Raw genomic sequence first — 15,540 nt, 5'->3', positions numbered from 1 at the left:
CAGTGGGATGTACATCTTCTCCCCACACTCGGGGGCACTGATGAGTGCTCTAATTAGTTCATTGAGCTTCCTGTCATTCATTAACAGCCTGACTGTATAGGAGGTATGAGTAGACAGCTACACAGACACTCTAAAGGAACGTGGCATTATACCTAGGATTTGCTGGTTGCAATGATTTACAGGCTCCTTAAAAATAAATGAATGAATGCACTTTTTTCTTTTTTTAATCTGCAAAAAATGTTCATTTATTATTATTTTATTTTTTTTTAAAGGTGAGCTTATCCTTTAAAACCACCGTCTGCTCTCCGTGTGGTCCACCCCCATTTAGATGCAGCAGAGATGCCAGTCAGTGGCAGGTAGCCAGTGAGGAGGGAGTGTGGATCCTGCTGGCTTATGAGGTGCGAATCCCCACCCTGTCGCTCATCATTGGGATGTTTTACTGATAAGATGAATTATGAACACACTATTCCTATTCATTAAAGTGGTGTTGCCATCAAAAAATAATTAAAAATTCTTAAAAAAAATGGAAAAATAAATACATTTTACTCACCTTCTAAATACCTGTTGCTAGGGGGTCCCTCGTAGTCTGCCTTCTTCCTTGCCCGGGCTGGTGACATCACTTCCCCTCGTGTCGCACAGTCATCTGGGACCTGCCGCGTGTCCCAGATGACTGTGCGGCGTATTGCGGCGCCCTGCACCGCTCGTACATGTGCAGTGGGTGCCTGGCTGTGGCCCACAGTAAGAATGACGGTGCTGCGAGCAGAGCGGGGAACGAGGGGGGGCTTTGTTCCCCCGCATCGCTGGACCCTGGGACAGGTAAGTGTCCGATTATTAAAAGTCAGAAGCTGCAGTATTTGTAGCTGCTGACTTAATTTTTTTTTTTAAGGGGGCACCCCACTTTAAGTACTGTGATTGGTGAAAAGCTGGAAAAACAGCATACCTAATTCAGAGGGACCCATTCACAAAACTCAGTGTTTATTGTGGGTTTTTAGGGAGACATTTTGACTTGTGTGTGTAAGAATGTGCGTGAACATGTGAAACCATTGCTTTTTATTACCTTCACATGTTTGAGAGGTATAGATGCCGCTTACAAGGCATGTATAATATAGAATTTACTATAACTATTTATGTAGCGTAAAGTTAAGGAAAAAAAACGTTTTTGACACTTCCATTACTATATTCTTGATGTGGAAGAGATGCAAAGGTTGGTAGTATGTCTTGACATAAATAAAATGTGACTGTAGAGACTTTAAAGATGCACAAAACCAATAGTATCTGTGCACCCTTTAGGGCCTATTCACACTACAACACCTTCATTTAACATGTGGGCTGATGTCACACTGTTTCACTGTGTGATGCACTAGAACAGTTAAGAGAATAATATGCCCATGTACACTCTACTCAAGTCTCCGCACAGCAGTTTGGAGCCACCTGATGTGCCGCACAAAAAGGCAGCATCTCTGTATTTTTCACACCACATATCACCACAGCATTGTAGTGTGAATGGGGCACATAGGAAACAGTTGTTTTCTACGTGCACTAGTGGTGACCTGCTTTGTTTTGTGCAAAAAATAAACAGGTCCCTGCTTATTGTGTGAACGGGCCCTTAGAACAGGGGTTGTCAACATAAGAGATCTAGAGGAGAACTGCGTACCTCGGTTGTCAACCAAGATGCTACACATATTTAGCATACCTATTATTACTGAAGATGGTTGGAGACTGCAATATTTCTGGAAGAAATGGTCAGAATTTACAGACAAGCTACAGTTGTGGTTGGGAGACTAGAGACTTTCAGAAATTGAGGACATGTTGCATGTCCCCTGCCAGTACACCCTTTACAAAAACATCACTTCCACAGGCACAGGTTTGGGCACCAGGGCTTTTCAGTTTTGACCTATGATCCTTCAAACTAATCTTGAGACATATACCTTGCTTTGTTTTCTCTTATACTTCTCTGTTTTCTTTTAGTGGAAGGTAAGCAGAGTCCCTGCAGCAATTTTACAGTTACCTGGTACCTGCGACATTGCAACTGTTACAATGAGATCTCTGGTATTGGGGTAAGTAAAGCAGCGGTTACTTGGTGGTATTGAAAAAAAGGCAATCGGTGAAATTTGTTAGCAAGCCACTGATGCTTTCTTGATGGGAGTGGGACTGCAGCAAATTTATGGCTGGTCTGTGAACATATTCAGGGGGTGGTATGGTATGGTATCAAAACCTTTTAACATTCACAAAAGTGAGCATGTATTTGCCCCTTTCCTAATTTCTTTTTTTTTGCGTATTTTGTAGGGCTGCAACTAACGATTATTTTCATAATCTATTAATCGGCCGATTATTTTTTCGATTAATCGGATAAAATCACAAAAAAAACGTAATGTTCAATTTTTCCGTTTATTTAAAAGTAATAATGAAAAAACTGGGACACCAATGATGGGGCACTATTCCTCCCAATAACACCAATGACGGGGTGCTATTCCTCCCACTGACACCAATGACGGGGCGCTATTCCTCCCACTGACACCAATGACGGGGCGCTATTCCTCCCACTGACACCAATGACGGGGCGCTATTCCTCCCACTGACACCAATGACGGGGCGCTATTCCTCCCACTGACACCAATGACGGGGCGCTATTCCTCCCACTGACACCAATGACGGGGCGCTATTCCTCCAACTGACACCAATGACGGGGTGCTATTCCTACCATGGACACCATGGATGGGGCGCTATCCCTACCACGGACACCAATGACGGGGCGCTATTCCTACCATGGACACCATGGATGGGGCGCTATATTCCTACCACGTACACCAATTACGGGGCGCTATTCCTCCCACTGACACCAATGACGGGGCGCTATTCCTCCCAGTGACACCAATGACGGGACGCTATTCCTCCCAGTGACACCAATGACGGGGCGCTATTTCCCCCCCACTGACACCAATGACGGGGCACTATTTCCCCCCCACTGACACCAATGACGGGGCACTATTTCCCCCCCACTGACACCAATGACGGGGCACTATTTCCCCCCACTGACACCAATGACGGGGCACTATTTCCCCCCACTGACACCAATGACGGGGCGCTATTCCTCCCACTGACACCAATGACGGGGCGCTATTCCTCCCACTGACACCAATGACGGGGCGCTATTCCTCCCACTGACACCAATGACGGGGCGCTATTCCTCCCACTGACACCAATGACGGGGCGCTATTCCTCCCACTGACACCAATGACGGGGCGCTATTCCTCCCACTGACACCAATGACGGGGCGCTATTCCTCCCACTGACACCAATGACGGGGCGCTATTCCTCCCACTGACACCAATGACGGGGCGCTATTCCTCCCACTGACACCAATGACGGGGCGCTATTCCTCCCACTGACACCAATGACGGGGCGCTATTCCTCCAACTGACACCAATGACGGGGTGCTATTCCTACCATGGACACCATGGATGGGGCGCTATCCCTACCATGGACACCAATGACGGGGCGCTATTCCTACCATGGACACCATGGATGGGGCGCTATATTCCTACCACGTACACCAATTACGGGGCGCTATTCCTCCCACTGACACCAATTACGGGGCGCTATTCCTCCCAGTGACACCAATGACGGGACGCTATTCCTCCCAGTGACACCAATGACGGGGCGCTATTTCCCCCCCACTGACACCAATGACGGGGCACTATTTCCCCCCCACTGACACCAATGACGGGGCACTATTTCCCCCCCACTGACACCAATGACGGGGCACTATTTCCCCCCACTGACACCAATGACGGGGCGCTATTCCTCCCACTGACACCAATGACGGGGCGCTATTCCTCCCACTGACACCAATGACGGGGCGCTATTCCTCCCACTGACACCAATGACGGGGCGCTATTCCTCCCACTGACACCAATGACGGGGCGCTATTCCTCCCACTGACACCAATGACGGGGCGCTATTCCTCCCACTGACACCAATGACGGGGCGCTATTCCTCCCACTGACACCAATGACGGGGCGCTATTCCTCCCACTGACACCAATGACGGGGCGCTATTCCTCCCACTGACACCAATGACGGGGCGCTATTCCTCCAACTGACACCAATGACGGGGTGCTATTCCTACCATGGACACCATGGATGGGGCGCTATCCCTACCATGGACACCAATGACGGGGCGCTATTCCTACCATGGACACCATGGATGGGGCGCTATATTCCTACCACGTACACCAATTACGGGGCGCTATTCCTCCCACTGACACCAATGACGGGGCGCTATTCCTCCCAGTGACACCAATGACGGGACGCTATTCCTCCCAGTGACACCAATGACGGGGCGCTATTTCCCCCCCACTGACACCAATGACGGGGCACTATTTCCCCCCCACTGACACCAATGACGGGGCACTATTTCCCCCCCACTGACACCAATGACGGGGCACTATTTCCCCCCACTGACACCAATGACGGGGCACTATTTCCCCCCACTGACACCAATGACGGGGCGCTATTCCTCCCACTGACACCAATGACGGGGCGCTATTCCTCCCACTGACACCAATGACGGGGCGCTATTCCTCCCACTGACACCAATGACGGGGCGCTATTCCTCCCACTGACACCAATGACGGGGCGCTATTCCTCCCACTGACACCAATGACGGGGCGCTATTCCTCCCACTGACACCAATGACGGGGCGCTATTCCTCCCACTGACACCAATGACGGGGCGCTATTCCTCCCACTGACACCAATGACGGGGCGCTATTCCTCCCACTGACACCAATGACGGGGCGCTATTCCTCCAACTGACACCAATGACGGGGTGCTATTCCTACCATGGACACCATGGATGGGGCGCTATCCCTACCACGGACACCAATGACGGGGCGCTATTCCTACCATGGACACCATGGATGGGGCGCTATATTCCTACCACGTACACCAATTACGGGGCGCTATTCCTCCCACTGACACCAATGACGGGGCGCTATTCCTCCCAGTGACACCAATGACGGGACGCTATTCCTCCCAGTGACACCAATGACGGGGCGCTATTTCCCCCCCACTGACACCAATGACGGGGCACTATTTCCCCCCCACTGACACCAATGACGGGGCACTATTTCCCCCCCACTGACACCAATGACAGGGCACTATTTCCCCCCACTGACACCAATGACGGGGCACTATTTCCCCCCACTGACACCAATGACGGGGCACTATTTCCCCCCACTGACACCAATGACGTGGCACTATTTCCCCCCACTGACACCAATGACGGGGCACTATTTCCCCCCACTGACACCAATGACGTGGCACTATTTCCCCCCACTGACACCAATGACGTGGCACTATTTCCCCCCACTGACACCAATGACGTGGCACTATTTCCCCCCACTGACACCAATGACGTGGCACTATTTCCCCCCACTGACACCAATGACGTGGCACTATTTCCCCCCACTGACACCAATGACAGGGCACTATTTCCCCCCACTGACACCAATGACAGGGCACTATTCCTCCCCCCCACTGACACCAATGACGGGGCACTATTCCCCCCCCCCCCACTGACACCAATGACGGGGCACTAGCCCCCCCCCCCCCACTGACACCAATGACGGGGCACTATTCTCCCCCCCCCCCCCCCCACTGACACCAATGACGGGGCACTATTCCCCCCCCCCCCCCCACTGACACCAATGACAGGGCACTATTCCCCCCCCCCACTGACACCAATGACGGGGCACTATTCCCCCCCCCCCACTGACACCAATGACGGGGCACTATTCCCCCCCCCCCCACTGACACCAATGATGGGGCACTATTCCCCCCCACTGACACCAATGATGGGGCGTTATTCCTCCCACATTGGTGTTTCTGGGGGGGGGAATAATAGAGCCACATTGGTGTTTCAGCGGGGGGGGGGGAATAATAGTGCCACATTGGTGTTTCAGCCGGGGGGGGGATAGTGCCCCATCATTGGTGTCCCCGTGTGTTTGCGCGCGCGCGCTGGGTACAACTTTTAGCCGATAGCTGCTACCTTTTTTCACAAGATTCACAGATTCTCGCCCTCTCTGTTCCCTCAAAGCAGCAGCGGGCGGGGCTGAGATCTGTGTGAATGTCACGTGACATCAGCGAGGAGGAGAGGCGCACCGCGGACGTGCAGCGGCGAGTGCGTGCCTGGTCACAGAGAGCGCCGCCGAGGACGGATGACATAGGAGGAGAGGATTTGTTTCTGTTTTTTTTCAACTAACAGACAGGCGGAAGGTGCGGACCAACTAATCGATAATGAAAATCGTTGACAACGATTTTCATTATCGATTATTATCGATAATATCGATTTAATTGTTGCAGCCCTAGTATTTTGCACACCTACATGATTCAGATCATCAAGCACATTTTAATATTGCACAAATATAAAGCACAGTTTTTAAATTCTGATCTCATTTATTAAGGGGAAAAAGCTGCCCAAACCTGCCTGGCCCTTTGTAAAAAAGTAATTGCTCCCCCTTGCTAAATCATGATTGAACAGTTAACCACATTTTTGGAAAACTGAGTTTAGTTCCACTTGCCACACTCAGGCCTGATTACTGCCAGACTTCTTTAATCAAGAAATCACTTAAATAGAAACTGTTTGTCAAAGTAAAGCATAATGAAAGATCTCAAAAAGCAACACATCATACCACGATCTAAAGAAATTCAAGAACAGATGAAAAACAAAGTAATTGACGCGTCTGCAAAGGGGTACAGAGCCATTTCTAATGCTTTGGGACTCCAGTGAAGCACAGTGAAAGCCATTATACACAAATGGAGAAAACCTGGAACAGTGGGGAACCTTCCAGGAGTGGCTGACCTGCCAAAATTACTCGAAGAGCACAACATCGACTCATCCAGGAGGTCCTAAAACTACCCAGAACAACATCTAAAGAACTGCAGGCCTCACTTGTCTGAGGTAGGTGTTCATGATTCAACAAGAAAGAGTTTGGCCAAAAATGGCATCTATTAGAGAGTTCGAGATCGAAAGCCTTTGCTGACCAAAAAGAACACACAGGCTCAGATTTGCCCAAAAAAAAAAAATCTTAATTATCCCTAAGACTTTTGGGCAAATATTCTGTGGACCAATGAGACAAAAGTTTAACTTATTGGAAAGTGTGCTTCCCAATACATCTGGCATAAAACTAACACAGCATTAAAGTGGTTGTAAACCCTTACAAACCACTTTGACCTACAGGTAAGCCTAGATTAAGGCTTACCTGTAGGTCCAAGAAATATCTCCTAAGCCTACATGGTTTAGAAGATATTTACTAAAAGACAGGCACTGCCGTAGACTGCGGCGTGCAGGCGCACTATAGCCGTTAGCAGCATGCTGCTGCTAACCGCGATATGCCGTTAATGGCGGCTCCCATGCGCGGGAGCCACGTCATTGCTGCTCTGGCACTGTGAGTGGCCGGAGCAGCGATACCCAGAAGATGGATGCTCCGTACTACAGGGGACAACGTAGACATTGCTGGCTCCTGTGTCAGGTAAGTGACATAATGGGCTACTATGCGATGCATAGTAGCCCATTATGCTTTACCTTTGCAGGGAGACAAAGAAGAAGTAAACCCATCAGGGTTTACTTCCTCTTTAAAGAAAAAGGACATCATACCAGCAGTCAAACGTGGCGGTGCTAGTGTGATAGTCTTGGGCTACTTTGCAGAGAGACTGTCCGGCCATCAGTTTGACCTCAAGCTCATGTGCACTTGGGTTATGTAGCAGGACAGTGATCCAAAACATACCAGCAAGTCCACCTCTGAATGGCCCCAAAAAAAGTCAGAAATGAAATCCAATTCAGATGCTGTAGCATGATCATAAACAGGCTGTTCTTGCTTTTAAACCCTCCGGCATGGCTGATTTAAAAGAATTCTGCAAAGAAGAGTGCCAAAATTTCTCCACAGTGATATGAAAGACTCTTGGGGCAGAAATCTCGCTGGATATTTACTAGGGCCCATTATCTAAATGTCCATGGGTATCTCATTGAATGAGCATTATGTAGGATGAGATCTAAAGAGATCTATAGATTGGAAATCCACCTCTAGTTTGCTTGTTCTGTTCTGGAGCCCAGAAAAAGGCAAGAAGGCGTCAAACTATTACTATCGCAAGGTGATTGAAATGTGCAATGATGCAAGCCTACCAGGCATCATCGCTGTTTCCTCCTGGAAAATATCAAAGCTCATTCAGACAGAGCAGGGGCCATTTCTTGGGTTAGAAATGTCAGCGATTCTCATCCCCAGATCTGTAAAACCGCATCCGGGTCCAGCTTCCAAACCTTCATAAACATTACCCACTGGCCTGTTCTCTAATCAGAAACAGGCTATCGGGAGGAAGATGCTTAAAGCTGTGGTCCCGCCCTGATCAGGTAGTTCTATTTTGTCCTCTCTGTAAACTGTCTTGGAAGATGAGTTGGGAAAACAAGAGTTATTACTTAACTCATTTTCCAGGTATCTTCCATGAAATCATTAGTTCCCTCCCTTGTTTTTATAAGTTTAAAGCCCCATACACACCTTCAGATTTACCAAAACCATATAATATGAGGTCAAACCTTAGGAGTTTCAATTTGTATGCAGACAGGCCCTTGTACTACATGGTTTTGGAAAAACTGATAGTGTGTATGGGGCTTAATGATGTAATCCTAATCTCTCTCTCTGTGTTTGATCTGAATAATTTGTGTGGCAAAATAAAACAGAACATGGGCAAATAACTTTTTCACAGCAGCATAAATGTGTTTCCCATAATATTAGCTGTTCCTCAAAACTTCCTTCTTATGTTGTATTTTATTTTCTGTTTGAATGATGGGTTGCTTCTGTAAAATCTCAATAAATTGGAAGCTCCAGGTGGATGTATTAGATGGCAAAGAAGTTATTGGCTCTCCACATGCCCCCTGTCATGTCACATAACGGGACACAGGGAGAGGCCTTCCTGGAAAGTTCTGCCTTTTGAAAACATCCTACTGGCCAGTTATGCTTTGCGCACTGTGTGGTGGTATAGGATCTTGTTCAAGATACTCCTTGGACTTGGGGCTATGACAGCGGATATGTCTGCAAGCTCAATACCTACTGCTCAATAGTGACCACCACTACTTCCACAGTTTGATCCATTTTTAAGCTGATGTCATTGCCCTGTATGACTAGAGAAGTATACTATTTTTTTTATTTTTTTATTTTTAAATCTTTTTTTTATTGCGCTTTAAACACAACACATCATCTTATATACATGTCATTGCATTATGCATCCCCATTATTGGATCAGTTACACATCCATAAGTCACAATTCGGCATACGTAAAAGAGTACATTCTGTTATAGAGTGTTTGTTGAACCATTGTTTTTGTCCCCCCTCCTTCTTCCTCAACATAGTCCTTCGTTCCCCTGTTAATACCTCAGTAATCCTAGCATCTCCACCTCTGCCCTGATGATAAATCTGTAGCCCACCTAAGCTTGTCTTTTATAAACCTCTAAGCAGTCTCATCTGTACCAGTTCTCTGGGGCTTATTCCTGGCATGTCCAGCCATGCATCCCGCAGCCTGTCAAATTTCCCAGGATTCCCCCTATGCTGGTATATATATTTCTCCATGATGAGTGTGTTGCCCATATGCTGAATCCATGTTTTAACCGTCGGCGGTGTAGCAGATTTCCAGCTCATAAGTATTGTCTTTCTGGCTTGAAACAATGCTCTGGCAAAAGCCACCCTTGTCATCTCATCTGGAATCGCTTCCCCCAGCACCCCCAGGAGACATCGTAGTGGCTCGAGGGGAACCTGAGTTTGGAACACATTAAGCATGGCCAGTACCCCCGTCCAGTACCTATGGAGTTTGGGGCATCGGCACAGGAGATGTATTAGGTTGCCTGGTACTATCCTACATTTGCCACACATCGGATCCGGCAGTTTGCCGATCTATGCAGCTGGGATGTAGTGCACTCTCAACAGGATGTACAATTGGGATATTTTTTGCGCTACGTTTAATGAGCAGTTGTTGACAGCCTGGAGGGCCTCCTCCCATTGCTCCCGTGAGATGGGGCTTAAATCCGCCTCCCACTGAGAAGCTACCTTCATGGGATGTGGCATGAGGTAGCACTGGGATATTATCTCCTTTGTGTCTGTTGCATTTTGTAGTATGTGGAAGACAGGGGTAGGGGACTGTACCCAATCCACTGCGACACCCTGAGACTGCACAGCATGTTGCAGTTGTAAGTAATAGAAGAGCATATTGGAAGGTAGTGCATACTTGGATTGCATGTCTGTAAACGACATCAACTTCCCATCATGAAAAATATGTTTAAGATGAGTGATTCCCAGGAGGCGCCATCTGGGACCCTGTTGAAGTTTGGCCAGTTCCTCATATGATTTATTCCCCCATATTGGGCTATACGCAGTGTACCCCGTGACATGTTGCAATTGTTAGTAAAATTAAATAAATACTGTTGCGCACAACCTAGCCAGACGGGACCAAATAAAGAATATTTTTCTTAGAAAGCTGCTCACATAATAAAGTGCTCTCTACACTCAAACAAAAAATATAAAGGGGGGGGGGGGATTTTATGTGGCGCTATCTATAGTGAAACTACCTGTGTCTATTTAATAGTCATAAATAACACAATACAGTGCAAGCAAATGTGCAAATAACGCAATACAGTGCAAACAAATGTGCAAATAATGCCGATTAATAAAAGTGCATACAATATCCGTAATAAGGTGCAAGAGAATATGAAACCGTAATAAAGTGCAACCAAATTACTAAAAATTACATCCAAAAAATAAGTCCATGCAAATGGTGCAAACCACAGATAAAATATGCATATAAAAATTGAAATTGAAAAAGATCAAAACAAAACGGTATGTAAAATATAGTATAGATCCAGTGAATTGTGTGAAACAAAGTCCACTCCAGTACTGTGCAATCCGTCCAAAACAGCTAGTATGAGACCGTGCAGTGTGAATGGATAATGTGCAATCTATTTCCTTCTTTAGGCTTCAGTGCTCAACATGCACCCCTTGTTTCCCCCAGCCTCTCACCTCAAAGAAAGGTCCTGAAAGGACCAGATGCCGCTTAAGGAGTAGTGGGTAGGGGAATCATCCACCTCTTGTCAGTATGCCTCCGGGACCCAGACTATGTTCTTCCACTAACAGCACTCCGGATATATAAAAGAGCAAGGGAAGGGGCCGCCAATGTGTAGTATCATAAAACCTCTTTTATTAAATAAAATATCCACACTTACATTGACATAACGAAAACCAGATGTAAATACCGATGCTTCCGGTCTCGGCCGCGACCGGAAGTGACGCTCGACACCTTAGACTCCTCCCTGACGCGTTGCGTTACGTATCACATGACTTTCTCAAAGGGTAATGTTGCAATTGTTTGACCTTGTTCCACACTTTCTGAAGAAGCATGTACGTGGGCATTTGTTTGTTAAGCCGTTGAAGGGCCTGCGCCTCTAATTCCTCTGGTACCGATTACGCTCCTGTGCCAATCCGCAGCAGTTTAGCTGACAAGCCCTCAGGAGACGGAGCCATAGCTCCTATCAGGTGCTGCAGCTGTGCAGCCAAGTAATATATCCAAGGGGTTGGGAGTGCGAGACCTCCCCCCTCCTTTTGGATATTGTAGCTGTTCCAGTTTAATCCTGGGGGGTTTAGTGTGCCATAGTAATAGTCTGAATAGGGAGTTAACCACTCAAAATATTTTCAATGGGGCAACTATTGGTGTGTTATGCAGCAGATAAAGGAGTTGGGGCATCAGAATCATTTTGACAAGGTTTGTTTTTCCTTCTAGGGAAATCTTGAGTCTATTCCATATGTTTATTTTGTCCCTGAACAGGGATAACAAGGGATATATGTTTAGCTTATTGTAGTCAGTCAGCTTTGGGGATATATTAATGCCTAGGTATTTAAAGGAGTCCACTATGGAAAGGGTAAGGAAGGTCCGCATGCAGACCCGGAGACCCGTCCATGAACATCAGTGCAGAGTTGGACCAATTGATGGTAAGGCCTGAATAGTGGCCGAAGTCTGTGATAAGGGACATTGCACGAGACAGTGAAGCATCCACGTCCTCCAAAAAGAGGAGCATGTCATCGGCGTAAAGCATTATTTTCTCATGCAATTCGCCGTACCGAAATCCCTTAACATGTGGGCATTCCCTCACCTGTGCAGCGAGGGGTTCAATAGCCAATGCAAAAAGCAGGGGAGACGGGGGCACCCCTGCCCAGTGCAAAGACATGCGACATCCTATCTGACATGCATATGGCGGCTTGTGGTGAGGCATACAGCAACCGCACTCATGTGACAAATCTAGGACCAAACCCAAACTTGGACAATACAGCCCAGAGATAAAGCCAGCTGACACTATCGAATGCCTTATTGGCGTCAAGAGACAACAGTGCCCCAAGCCCAGCCATATCCCTCGGGGTTTGCATGTTCAAAAATAGCCATCTAAGCTTGGTCGCGGTAGATTTTCGTGGCATGAAGCCTGCCTGGTCCGGGTATATTATAGACAGAATGACCTTGTTAACCCTCATGGCCAGAACCTTGGCCAGTAGTTTCACGTCACTTTGAAGTAACTAATTGGGCCTGTAGGATCCCTGGTCCACCGGATCCTTACCGGGTTTAAGTAGTAATATGATATTTGCCCTTGTCATACTGTTTGCTAATCGCCATGATTTGAAGGAGGAGTTGAGTACCTCTAGTAACCTAGGTAGAATCACCTCACCATACTGTGTGTAGACCTCTATCGGGATCCTATCATCCCCCCCGGTGCCTTACAAGTAGGGAAGGAGGCGGCCGCCTCCCTTAATTCATCAAGCTCGAGCGGAGCCTCCAGCTCCATGCGTGCCTGACGGGGGAGTACCGGTAGGGGTATTGTATCTAAGTATCCCTGCAGTGCCTCATCTGTGTAGTCCTCACCTGGTTTGTATAGGTTTGCATAAAAGGAAGCTAGTTCAGTGATTATCAGTTCAGGGTCGTTCACCAGTCTTCCAGTGGAACAGCGAATGGCTCCTATGGCTAGGGACATTTGTTGGGACTTTGCAATTCTAGCCAATAAGCGGCCAGGCTTCTCCCCCTCCTCTTAAAAGGCCTGTTTAGTGAAGAACCTTTTTCGCTCCACTGTGGAGGATCTCAACCGGTCCAGGGAGTCCTGGGCCGATATCCATGCCTCCCTCGCAGAATCTGAAGGGTCTGTGACATATGATAGTTCAGGCTGTCGCACCTGGTCTCCAACCTGCTCCAGGAGGGCTGAAGAGTTACGTTTTATCGCTGTGATTTCAGTTATAAACATGCCTCTGAGGCATGCCTTAGGGTCCTTTCACACGGGGCGGATCAGTTCTGATCCGCCCGTGGATATCCGTTTGCTCAGCGGGGATCACTCCGCCGATCCCCGCTGAGCAGGGAGATGACAGCTCCGTCTCTGCACACTGCGCAGGGACGGACCTGTCACAGCGCCGCTCTCCCCTATGGGAGATCGGATGACGACGGACCGCAGTGCCCGTCGTCACCCGATCCGATCCGCAGACGGATGGAAAAATAGCTTTTTCCTCCGTTACACTTTTTCGGATCGGAGCGGGTCGGATGTCAGCGGACATGTCACCGCTGACATCCGACGCTCCATAGAGCTCTATGGAGCACCCGTTCAGGTCCGCCTGAAAAACTGACAGGCGGGCCTGAACGGGACATCAGTGTGAAAGAGGCCTTAAAGGCATCCCATTTCATTGTGACCTCCTGGGTGTGATCGGTTATTATTGAAATATTGTTCAATTTGTCTCACCACCCTTTCCAAAAGGCGTTAAGTTTCCAGGGGGCTCTGGGCAGGTGTACCACTGGATGAGTAACTGGATGCACTGCCAATGGTGAATGATCTGATACCCCCCTGGGAAAGTAATCCACCTTAGTGACCATGTTTATAATGATAGAGGTCAATACGTGAAAGTGAGCCATGCGTTTTAGAAAAGCAGGAGAATTGTTTAGATAATGTTTTTTTTTGCTCGCCAGACATCTGTCTAGCCCACCTCCCGCAGCAGTCGGATCAAAATAGTACCCTTACCTCCTAGCGGGGGTTGGACTGCAGGGTGCCTGTCCATTCTTGGGTCCAGGTAACCATTAATGTCACCCATAATCATAGTGGGAACATCAGGTTTGTCGACCAAGTACGATAAAATAATCTGCAGTATTTCTCTAGAGAATGGGGGAGGCATGTATATAAATGCAATAATCACTTTCACTGTAAACAGTTTACAGTATATAAACACGTATCTGCCCATGAGGTCTATTATGGAATCCAATTCCTGGTAAGCCAGGGATTTATGAACCAACACACTCACTCCGCAGAAATATGCAGAATGCGTGGAATGGTAAGCCCTGCCCACCCAGGAATATTGCAGGAGACCCACCGTATCTTTAGTGTGGTGAGTCTCCTATAAGCCCACAATGGATGAAACTTTTTTAAGCACAAGCTTATCATAGTACGTTTCAACGGATCATGTACACCTCTGACATTCCAAGTCACAATTAGGGAGTTAGCCATGTTGAGCATGTTGTGTTAGCACTGCCCCGGTGCCCAGGCCAAATAGCCTTGCGTCCGAGCAGCAGAGCTGCACCGTCTGCTGGAAGTGTACTCAGTTTCTTTAGGTGGTGTTTGGTCAAATACCGACAGGGTGTCAGAGTGATCCGCATGTATCAATGGAGCATTGGTTTCCGAGGATAGCACAACTGTGCAAAAATAGTAATTGTGAAGGGTGATCCAACAAATCTGTTGGACTGTCATCACATATTTGTGTGGGGTGTGGGCAAACCGCCTTTGTGATTCCGTAACAGTGAATCAAACTTGTGCCTCTGTGATTCCGTAACAGTGAATCAAACTTGTGCCAACCGGGCACCAACTAGCTGGTCCCTGCAACTGGGACCTATTGGTAGTTTGTAGGAGCTTGTGAGCACAGCTCTCGCACCGTAGCTTAGAACTCAACAAGTGCTTAGTGCTGCGTCAGAGCCCATTCAAAACGCTGGTAAGGACAAAGTATATAGTGTCCCGCTTAAGTAAGTACCAGATTGGAAAGTTTACCGACTTTGTCAAACTTGTTTTCCTGTTGTCGGTCATCCCTGTCATCTTCACGGCGTCTCCAGAAGTCCTGTTCATTGTGATCCAGCCATGATGCCGCATCAGAGACGGATTCAAATAAAAGGGACTGACCCCTGGCGGCGATACTCAGTTTAGCCGGGAATAACCTTGCAAATGGCACTTGAATTTTTTTGTAGGTGCTTCTTCACTTCGGCGAATTTAGTCCTTTTCTTTTGCACCTCAGCAGAGAAGTCAGGATAAAATTAAACTTTTGTTTCATTTAAGTGAACAGAGCCTCTCTCCCTCGCCAGCCTGAGTATGATCTCGCGGTCCTTGTAGTTTAGGAGCCGTGCCAGCATGGACCTTGGCGGGGAGCCCGGGGGAGTGGTTGGGGTGGTGTGCGGTGGGCCCATTCAACTGCAAACAGTAAGATGAACGCTTCTCTGCC

At 47.9% G+C, this 15,540-nt stretch overlaps 1 protein-coding gene across 2 annotated transcripts in view; it reads left to right on the top strand.

The window, feature by feature from the left end:
• The window catches only part of TMEM87A (transmembrane protein 87A), a 144,347-nt gene that overhangs the window by 26,678 nt on the left and 102,129 nt on the right, over positions 1 to 15,540 (top strand). For both annotated transcript variants that reach the window (XM_077464842.1, XM_077464841.1), the window contains exon 3: positions 1,969 to 2,057. In XM_077464842.1, coding sequence (XP_077320968.1) covers positions 1,969 to 2,057 — 89 coding nt within the window. The remainder of the gene's footprint in view (positions 1 to 1,968; positions 2,058 to 15,540) is intronic.

This window comes from Lithobates pipiens, unplaced genomic scaffold, assembly GCF_037356315.1.
Source record: "Lithobates pipiens isolate NorthernLeopardFrog02 unplaced genomic scaffold, aLitPip1_a1.2 Scaffold_30, whole genome shotgun sequence".
Classification (NCBI taxonomy): domain Eukaryota; kingdom Metazoa; phylum Chordata; class Amphibia; order Anura; family Ranidae; genus Lithobates; species Lithobates pipiens.
The sequence above is the reverse complement of the archived record's forward strand: the minus strand, read 5'-3'. Positions and strand labels throughout refer to the sequence as shown.